The sequence below is a fragment of the Triticum aestivum genome, chromosome 6B, assembly GCF_018294505.1.
Source record: "Triticum aestivum cultivar Chinese Spring chromosome 6B, IWGSC CS RefSeq v2.1, whole genome shotgun sequence".
NCBI lineage: Eukaryota > Viridiplantae > Streptophyta > Magnoliopsida > Poales > Poaceae > Triticum > Triticum aestivum.
Genome location: NC_057810.1, coordinates 729,669,419 through 729,680,177, shown reverse-complemented (window position 1 = coordinate 729,680,177; position 10,759 = coordinate 729,669,419). Strand labels below are relative to the sequence as shown.

The window sequence follows — 10,759 nt, the reverse complement described above, 5'->3', positions numbered from 1 at the left end:
TCCAGTTGATGCCTATCTCTATGCCCGTAGGTGTGGGATTGGACATTGTAGAAAGTGCACAGAGTGAGTGACCACACAAAGCTTTGTTTGTAGCTGTTGCATGGCAACAACCGATGCAATTATCATTCACCTGATAACAGAACAACATAGATCAATGGAAATAAAACAGACATGATCTCAATAAATAGAAGAGTAAGAAAGAAATACACGAGTAATCACCAAATTTACCAGTCTCTTCTACCAGTTTTCACTCAGTTCTAGAAGGCTGAATGCAAGCATAGGAAATTTGTCTGGGATAAAAATTTAGTTTGAGAATTGGAGGAAATGGTACAAGTACACCGCTGTGCCGCTAATTAGTGGCATGTTCCTGGGATGTATTCTGACTTTAAGCAACAATAACTGTTGGCCTGTTTCTGTGCTTCTTTGCTTCATCTTCCCAAGAATGCCTTGTTTCTGCATCAACAAGAGAGTGAAGAGTGACTTCCTTGAGATGCTGGAGACGGTCCATAGAAGACACATCCAGGCCTTGTATACGCTGGGAAAACAGCTGAAGAGACTCAAGAGACGGCATGGCTCCTTCCATGACCTCCACTTTCGGAAGCATTGGGGCCTGAAAGCACAGCCCCTTAAGGCTTTTGAATCCATCCCGACGGAAGGTAAAGGTGCCGCTAGTAAAGATGATTGAATCCTCATCCAACTTCAGATAGAGCAATGAATCCAGATTCTGCAGGGCTGACAAATCTTGGCAGCTCAAACCGGTTTTCAAGAGTTGCACCTCTTGAACATGAAATCCATCTTCAAAAAAGAAGTCCGGCAATCCTAGTAGTTTACCATGCAGTTTGATTGATTCGAGAGCACATGGACCCTGTAGGCAGCCGAGGAAGTCGATGGAGTCATTGCCGAAATCAATTGACAGTGACTCCAGGGCAGTATCTTCCGTAAAGCGCTTCTGAAGGGAAGGGACCAAGCACTCAACTAAGTCATTTCCTTGAGTAGGCCCAGACCATACCTTAACCTTCTTCAGTGTCTTCATGGCAGACATGATGTGTTGAAAGCCATCGCAGCCGTCAAGGACAAATCCTGCAAATGTTTTAAGTTTACTATCTCTCTCCAAAAGTTTCACCTTACGATGCCCTGTGCCAACTTTGCTTAGCTCAGGATGCAGCTTAAATCGGCCAAACAGGTGGACTAGCTGTCCCAGAACTAGGACCTCCAAAGGCAATGCTGCCTCCACGTTGGTCTCCCTCATGTCCAGTATCTGCAAGTGATGTAGCTTGGAGGCTTTCCTTGGAAGCGTCCTCACATTGGTACCTCTCAGGTTCAGATAATTGAGGTACACAAGCTTACAAATCTTCTTGAGATCCGTGTCATTGACCTTCTTGCAGTTTTCTACATCCAAGACTCGTAGCATCTTATACTTGTCAAAATCCACCAATTCATCGCCGTGGTGATCAGCGATTGTCAGTGACCTGATGCTGGATAAGCTATCTTTCTTAGAACTCTCTGCCATTACCACTCGGCCAATCTTTGGGGTTTTGCCGCTCAGGTAGAGTCGACGAACGGCAGTGTCTTTCTTCCCACCATAAGGGCGACGTTGGCCGTCGTGAATGAGAGTGATGAAGTTTCTGTAGGCTTGCTTGCAGATCATGAAGTCGAGGAGTACATGGCCAATCTGGTATGTCTTCACCTTATAGTTTTGCCTACTGCTCCGGCGACGAATGATACATCGGTTGAACAGCTCTTTGATTTGGCCATGAACGACACTTCTCTCGCCTTTTCCTAACAACTCTTCAAACTGGGTGCGAGTGACACTGCTCTTACCTTCTACTGACAATCGCCTGAGTAGACTTTTCCATTTGGTTCGGAGGAATTTCTGGTGTATGCTTGCATACAACAGGCAGGTCTTGAGGCACCCATCATCTTTACGGTTGAAGCTGAAGCTATCGACAATCACTTTTCTTGTTCTCTCCAAGTCTTTGGTTTGATGCCAATCCAGATGAGAACCTAGTTCGTCACAGATATCCCGACAGTCGAAACCAGTCGGTGTTCCACGAGATCCCTTCAGTAGCTGAGCGATGTCGAGTAAAGCAAGCGGCCAACCCTCACATTTGTCCAAGATGGTTGCTAAACCTCCCTCAAACTCAGGTGTACAAGATGTACATGTATCGCTGAAAACTTCCTTGAGAAATAAGGCCCTAGAGTCAGCCCTGTCAAGAGGTTGCATTTGATGAACACAGCCACCATTGGAACTGCACCTTGTAGCCATCGACTGATTACGTGTGGTAACAATAATTCTTCCATGAGCTCCCCTCGTAGGGAAGGCAGATTTCAAGGCATCCCATTCGCGTGGTTCTGTTTGCAGGTCATCGATTACGACAAAGTACCTGGAAACCAATTAATTAATACCGGAACTTAGAAGGGGAATCAATCAACAAGACATTTAGGTGTTGCAATTCATAGAAGAGCTCAACATATGTACTCCTTCCGTTCCTAAATATAAGTCTTTTTAAAGATTTCAAATGGACTACCATATAAGGATGTATATAGACATATTTTAAAGTATAGATTCACTCATTTTGCTCCATATATAGTCACTTGTTGAAATCTCTAGAAAAACCTATATTTAGGAACGGAGGGAGTATGTTACAATACTATTGCTGAAAGATGTAGACAAAATTTATTTATATAAAAACTTGGTTTATACTCGAAATGTATGTATGTGTTGGAAAACTAAAGAATCACCTGGGTCCATTCTGCAAACATGCATTGAGATGTTCTGCCAGTATATGCTGAGGCTGAAGGGCATTTGTGTTGATTGTTTCTGCCAGATTAAACTGATTGATTATGTCCACTAGAAGATCCCTTGTTTTCCCGTGGCTCGACGCTGCCACCCACGCCCGGCGGGTGAACCGCTGGGTGATGTCAGAACTATGGAACACGGACTCGGCAAGGGTGGTCTTTCCCAGGCCCGCGAACCCCACGATGGAGATCACCTTGAGTTTGTGATGAGCATGAGCTTGGCGGTCGGCCACCTCTACAATCTCGGACCTGGGTTGGACCACCTCCGGTTGTACCGCTTTCAGGTCTAACAGCTCAAGGAGGGCATTCTTGGGCTTGTCGATGCCCTCGACATTCTTGGGTTTGGTGTAGATGGTCGCTTCATAATCATATGCAGCGTTGGCAGGTGTGGTGCTCTGGACATGCGCGTCTCTCTGCTGAACTAATCCCACAACCCGCTCCCTGAGTTTGGCAAATCGATTGGCATATCTAGTGCGGGTGGGCAGAGTCATTGCCGGGTGAAGCTTGCGGCGATACCACGGCGCGTCCCACCTGCAACTGACCCTGCCTTCATAGGAAACTATGCAGTCCTCTATTTGGTACCTGAGCTCCCGAACTTTCTGAGCCCATACCTGCCAAGCTTCGCTGCGGCCATTCTCCTCCTCCTCGCTCAGCCCGTGCCCAGCTCCGACTTGTAACGATAACAATTCCATCTCCGTCTTGATCCACTCCTTATTTATCCCCAGTGCCCTCCGAAGCTCCTTATCTTTTCTGACCTTGGTGTTGAGGCTGCCTAAGATGATTGCGCTGCCGCTCCTCACAGCGGCCGAGATAGCCGCCGCCTCTGCCGCCATGTCTCCGTGTTTTTGCCTTTGTATCCTGCTGGATCACGCAATTGCCTTGAAGCAAAAACGAATTGAAGAGGTGTGGACGGATATGCATCCAAAGACAAAAAATATTGCGAGATGAGATATGTACATACATTTACTGCCGGCCGGCCTGGATGGCAAAAACACAGCACAATTTCTTGTGCTAGTCCAAAACGCGGAGCAGTGGTTAATCAAGATTCAAGACAGCTTCTTCCCCCGCGAGCTGGAGAATAGGCCATCGCCACCAGAGCTGCAGCGTTGGGATATGGAGGCCACACGCTGGGCCGGCTCTCCTGCTGCTGCTGGGGATCCTCTCACTCTCCTCCGCCGAGGTGCTACAGGGCAAACGGTGGTGGAGATTTCGAGCACAGGTGTGAAGAAAGAAAGACGGAGTCAACGAGAATGGGGGTCTCGATTGTTTCGTTTTGAGATCCTTTCATATATTTTTCCAGAAATAACTTTTCTTTTGAGGGTATCCAGAAATAACTAACGGCAACTTCTTTGTTATCTCCAGTATTTATTTATTTTGATCGAAAAAGAGGGCTTGGCTCCCAACCCACTTTTATTAACTAGAACTAGAATAGGAAACTCTTGAAAACGTTCCCGTCGACGACGAGGCGCCTACGGTGACTTCGTAAATCTCAAGTTGATATGCTGGCTCAGTCTCTCGAAGGTGCTCATAGGGGTAGAATATGCGTGTGTGCATTCATAAGAGTGAGTGTATGCGCGTATGTATGAGCGCTTACGTCTGTACTGTGTTAAAAAAAGATAGAAAACTCTTAATGTCTGGCTCAACACATTGCCGGCCGAGCCGCGTAAACAAAGTACTTCCTCTATAAACAAATATAAAACAGTTTAGATCACTACTTTTGATATCTAATGGCCTTTATATTTGTCTACAGAGGGAGTACCTATTGCTCAGAAAGTAGTTGTTGAAAATGCATCAAATTTACATAAGAAGCATGCCATTCCCTTCATATATAACATAACTATGCCCAATACATCGCATCTATCCAAGCAATACCAAAGGGCAGTGCAATCAGTTATACCAAAAGCAAAGCAACACTTTTATACTCCAAAATTAGACCAACACGATGGGTCATCACATTGTAGATGCAGTAGTTGAGTCATCCTATATACCTATAAAGTTCATCCCCGTTACTCTGATTTCACTCCACATGCAACCCATCCACATCACATGGAGCCATCTTATATACCTACTATATATATCTATAAAGTTCATCCCCATTACTTTGATTTCTCTCCACATGCAGCCCATCCACATCACATAATCGGCCACCTCAGGAAAAAAAATTAGTTTTCTTTTTTAGGATAATCACCCACTAATTACTTTCTCCTTACTCCATGCGGCCAACCCGCAATTTAGTCCTAGTGTTTCTACGATAATAATACTCACACGCGCAATAAACAACACACTCTACTGATCCCCCCGTGTGCCCTCATCTAGTTGCCCCCACCCCCTTGGATTTTCATCGGTGGGCCCGCCTCACTTAATTCAATTCCAAGCAATCATGTCCTAATCACCCCGTAGATGCCCCGTAAAGGGCCCATAAGTCTAGCATCTTTCGTGTTTCTACAACCCTATCTCTCCCTAATTAACTTCACCAGTGATTAAACTTTCCATGGATCTCTTTATCCTCTACGGTAGATTATCTCCACCATCTCCCCAATTAACTCACCTGCCTATTGATTGTTTCATTTTGAGATCGATCCTTTCACTTAAAAAAAACAACTAGTATGTTGGCCTGCGACATGCGCCAACAACTTCTTTGTTATCTCTGGGTATTGTTTTCTTTAAAAGGGGGGGGGGGCTCACCCCACTTTTATATTATTAAAGAGAGACAAATAGCTAGGAAAAGCATCTTTACAAAACGCTCGATTACAACTTGAGAGTATCTACGACTGGATCGACGTCACCATGAAGGCAGACAATGTCCTCCTCCTGCGGGAGTCCATCTCCGCGGGTCGGACGCTGAATCTCCACTGCACCACGCCACCGAGATCCGCCCCCATCAATGAGAAAGACGAAGCACCACTCCACCAAACAAGCCATCCATTGGTCCCTCGAGCCTGTGTACACCTCCAAAAATGACGCCCTCAAGGGGGAAACGACACCAGAGCATCACCGTCATCCGATCTACTGATCTAGGGTTTCCCCTGGAGATAGTGGATAGAGGTCTCGAGCTTTTCCAGGGCGATGCCTTCAAGAAGGCAACAATACATATGAGTGCCACCATCGCCAGTCTTGGGAACAAGCCGAGAACGAGGTTTTTACCCGGATCCGCTCGACGAACCTTCATCTCCAATCGTACGCACGGACCACCACCGATCTCCGCTGCCGCGGAGCGAGCAAGCCACTCTGGCCAGATCAGATCTGACCGGAGGTCCAATCACGCCCGCAGCCGGATAATCCACCAAAGCCCTCCACGCCGCTGCCGATCCGAGGTGCCGCAGCGCCCAGGGACTGATTCAAGGGGGGACGAGGGGGGGAGGGGGGGGGGGGCGAGACCCCCCTAACGATCGCGTGTCACCTTGATAGCGATTAGTTAGTTGCTAATTTTTCTCGCTAGGCAACTGTCCGTGACCTGCTTCGCCCCCCTATGCCGGCCCATGTACTTTTTGTCGCATGCGATTGCAGGCTAAAGGCCCAAATCCCAGAAATAGAAAAAAAATTGAAAAGTAGCCCACGATGGTCGAGCCACGCTAGGAAGTAGCACGTCTGGTTCAGCCCTTCAGGTCTCCTCTAGACCTAATCGCTTGGTTTCCAATCTGCTAAAAAAACTGCTCCTGCGATGAGCCTGCTGCCGGCCATCTGCTGGATCTTCTATCGAATCTCTCCGAGAAGAGAAGAGGACAGGAAAGCGTCGTTGTCGATCCAACAACATAGTCTTGCTGGCCGGGCGCACGGATGAGCAACCAAACGCGAAAAAGGTATTTATTTTTAGAATTATATTAGGGCCCAGTTCTTTTGCCAGAATCTGGGGATTCTCCCAGAATCCGACCCCTACCCAGCTTCTCCCAGGGTAGGGGTCGGATTCTGGGAGAATCCCCAGATTCTGGCAAAAGAACTGGGCCTAGGTTGTCTTTCAAACCGTAGAAGGTTTAATTGTAGAATTACATGCATTACCAATTAGCTCACACGATCTTGTCTCAGATTCCTAATATCACCAATCGTTGCCGCCGCCGCCGCCGCCCCCTTGTTGCTATCAGCCACCACCACGAAGCACATTATTTGCGATCATTGTATCTCCTCTGCATCCACGAGCAAACGGTGACGCTATGATGGCCTCTGTTGATCTCTGTTGCCGGCTTGCCATAAGCATGCGCCATCTTCCATGAATGGCTGCAATGGACCATTTCTTGAGGTATAAACGTAGATTTTTTTACATTAACATATTACTGATATGGTCTGATACGGCAATCCCTAATGTTTTACGTAGTAGCATATATGTAGTTACATGTGTTTACTTGGTGATAGATAGGAAGAAGATAACACATTGCACTTTTCAAACCATTTCCTTGCAATTAGACACAGAAAATCCAAATTCAACTTGCTAATCGTATGATTATGTAGGTAATCTTAGTTTACAGCAACAATTGCAAGACAAGCGTTATTTTCTCATACATAAATTATTATTGCTTGTGCCATTACAAAATATACGAGGTGATTTTATATGAGACGATATATATAATAAGTGTGTGATAGTTATATATCAAATCCTGGCTCCGTCCCTGGCAGCGCCGCCAAGATAGCAGAATGACGACACTGTGAATAGAGATGGAAAACAATAGTACAGTAATACAGTAGAATGACGACACAATACTCACTCAATAAGAGTTGAATATGTTTGTGGCGAGATCCAATTCTCAGCATTGCGTCTGATTGAGCATCGCTGAAGTGTATGGCTAGCATGTCCAGGTGACCTGCTCCCAAAAATTGTACATAGAGATAAAACTTATTTTTCTTTTGTTAGATTATCTCTATGCACACTTGACCATTTTTTTTATCTTTTAGAAAAGGAGGAGGACCTCCGGCCTCTGCATCTGAACGATGCATGCAACTACTTTATTAATTATTTACACAAGACTTTACAAAGTCATACAACAGTAAGACTAAATTCACCGTCTAGGCAACATCTGTCGCTACTCCTATTCAATTGATGAAGGGATGTTGATAGTGTGGGCCTAATACCAAACAAACTTTGCAGCCAAACCTAGCATCTAAGACCTGATGTCCCAACCAGGACACCTGTCGGATATGGGGCAACTACCAATCCGGCGCACTCCTCAACCAGGACGCCTGCCGGGTATGAGACCGTCGCAGCCATCTGCCACCAATCCATCCTTAGTGCCGTACTGCTGCATCTACCATGCCCGGTCCAGCTGCCGTCGACGCCACCACGACGCCAGGCAACACCACCATCCTGCGCTCATCCATCATCACACGCCCACCGGCGAGACCCCGCTGCTCCATGCCGCTGAGACCCGCCGTTGTCGATGTGCCAGATGCCACGCCGCTCCTCCTTCGCAAACACCATCTGCTGCCACTGGTCCCATCCCCTCCGCTTGAGTCCTCTCCCGAACACCCAAGCCTCCCCAGACAACGCCTTCATGAAGGGTACGACGCACAAGTCATCTCCGCCGTCCAATCTCGCGGATTTTGGACTTTCGTCCGGGAGGGAGGTCAGGAGACGGAATTAACCACATGGTACCATGTACACTTGACCATGTACAGACACAAGTCTAGCCACCAAATCATAGAAACGATTGTCGTTTGAAGAACATGATAAGATCAAGACAAGGACATCTACCTGACTAGCACTCACTTTACTTACCCTTCATTTGTATTTTAAGATAATACACCATCGGTAGTACAGAACTTACATGATAGACCATCATCTGAGACAGTTCAACAGAACTGTTTCCATAACATTATGTGAGACAATACACCCATGCCAGATTTCTTGAAAGCTTCCTGTGATAATTAAATTATCCGAAAATATTTCTGTAATTCAAATCGACCAGGTTTTATGCCCTCAACCGGAGTCTGGAGTGAACAGAAAAAACTACAACAACTACGGTTAGGGTTCCAAAAATATACGACTTTAAAAATGTTCACTGATACCTACCACTTTGCAGGATTTTCGTTGCAAAATACATGTGATGATTGGTTTGGTTAAATTTAACCCTGATTATGACAGTCGTGGCCCACTCGTCCGAGTTAGCCTGGCAAAAAAGCGCCACAAAGGCAAGTTGACTCCGTTGGCCTTCTCTTCTTCGTTCTATCTATCACCTCTCTCTCTCTCTCTCTTTCCTGGACATTATGTTATGTCAAATACCTCCCGTGGATCGGCTACGACAGACCAGGGAGATAAATTGTGGGCCGCTGAACAAGCTGCCACTGGCGTCGGTGCCGGCATGCTTCCAGAACCTCAACTTCGTGCTTCCTCAATCTCGTCGTGGCAAGCACAGCAGGAGCAATATACGATGTGTGCACGGAAGGAAGACCACCTAGTCATCCTTGTACACTCCCGGCTAAGGGGCCTCCCATTATATCGTTTCCCGTCCCGGTGCGGCGGGCTGAGGAATCCTTTGTCGGTTCCATCCTAGGCGTACAAGACAAGAAGACAGAGCCGTGGAAGATTCTACCTCCCCCGACGTAATTGACCTAGTTGTTTAAACCCTAGGATCCCTAGTGTGTGATCTATAAGCCAGGGGCAGGGCTCGTCATAGAACATAATCGCAATCTCTCAATACTTTGTACTTTGTATGCACTCCTCCAGTTTTTTAGTATTATTTTGGGAGGTTCGAACTTTGTTTGGTATTGCCTCCCTCCTCAAGGAAGATCTGGTAGGATCTTATTTGGGGTCAACAAGCCATCGCTAGATGTTAGGAAGATCGTGTGGGTGACTATGCTGTCAAGTTTCATGTGCGTTCCAAAATTAATGGCTTTTATTGAGCCCTGATAGCATTTGATGGGGTAGTGCGGGCTGAGCTCACGCTAGAGTTTCTCACTGAATTAGTGCGTATTTGCCGGGAGGAGAGCTTTCCCATCTTTGTAGGGGGTGATTTTAACATTATTCATAGGAAGGAAGAGAAAAATAATGATAACTTTGATTCTCGTTGGTTGTTTACATTCAATGTGATTATTGAAAGTCTTGTTTTGCCGAAATTATCTCTCACAGGTCGGCAATATACTTGGGCAAATAATCTACAGAATCCAACCTATGAAAACTTAGATTAAGTTTTAACTACTATGGAATGGGAACAAAAGTTTCACCAGCGACGACGAGCGGACCGCGGTGGCTACTGGTGGCCCAACTTAGGGGAGGGGCTTATCGGCCAACAACAAGCTCGGGCAGGGGCAGCGGGAGGTGAGGCGGAAGAAGGCTAGTCGCGGCTCGCTAGAAGGGATCTATATATTAATTAATTGCAGGGAGATGAGGGGGCCATGCGGGCATGAAATTAAGTTGGGTGTTTATTTTCGTACACTCGGATTATAGGAAGGCGATGGACTGCCGCTTTAAAAAATAAAAAGAAAAGTTAGTGAGTACTCGCCTATAAGCCGTCATGAGGACGTCAAGTGCGTGGAGGATGGCCATGTGGTAGCCACAATGCCGATACTCGCCTATAAGCCGAGTACTTTTGTGCTTGGGTAAGCCGAGTGCTTCATGTAAGACAAATGCATTTTTAACTATGCTCGCCTTAGCATGTGATATGCTGAGAATCTGCTTTATGCCGTGTGTTTTTTCCAAGGTAATCGGCTTAGGTGTGTATAAGCCGAGTACCCAACAAATACCACTCGACGTACGTGAAAACACTCAACTACATGTTATTTTTTCCTATAAGTGTAACTCGTGATCTTCATGTGCCTCCTTCAGCAGTGCATTACTGTGCTCCTTCATGTGTGTCTTGATAGGGTTGACGAGATAGATGTCACCTTACGCATGTGGATGCTTCTCACAAGACAGATTGGATCGGAACGGAGTTCTGCGTCCTCCGCACATAGTTGAAGGGATGATGATGGCAAAGCCCCCACCTCGCCTCCCATATCCACGCGCTGCCATGGCCTCAATGCGGCCTTGGGTGTG

General features: G+C 46.5%; 1 protein-coding gene across 1 annotated transcript; it reads right to left on the bottom strand.

Moving 5' to 3' along the window:
• Nucleotides 1-385: 385 nt before the first annotated feature.
• LOC123139829 (disease resistance protein RGA4-like) lies at nucleotides 386-3,632 on the bottom strand. Its single transcript, XM_044559531.1, has 2 exons — nucleotides 2,743-3,632; nucleotides 386-2,384 (listed from the first exon to the last, which is right to left on the bottom strand). Exons 1-2 carry the CDS (start codon nucleotides 3,630-3,632, stop codon nucleotides 386-388), a joined length of 2,889 nt encoding a protein of 962 aa, XP_044415466.1.
• Between the last annotated feature and the right edge of the window lie 7,127 nt (nucleotides 3,633-10,759).

Bases quoted from the DNA above. Each gene is read 5' to 3' on its own strand.
- LOC123139829 (XM_044559531.1), bottom strand. From the start codon at position 3,632: ATGGCGGCAGAGGCGGCGGCTATCTCGGCCGCTGTGAGGAGCGGCAGC. The intron at 2,385-2,742 runs GTGATTCTTTAG...ATTGGTTTCCAG, and splicing joins TGTTTGCAGAATGGACCCAG to GTACTTTGTCGTAATCGATG.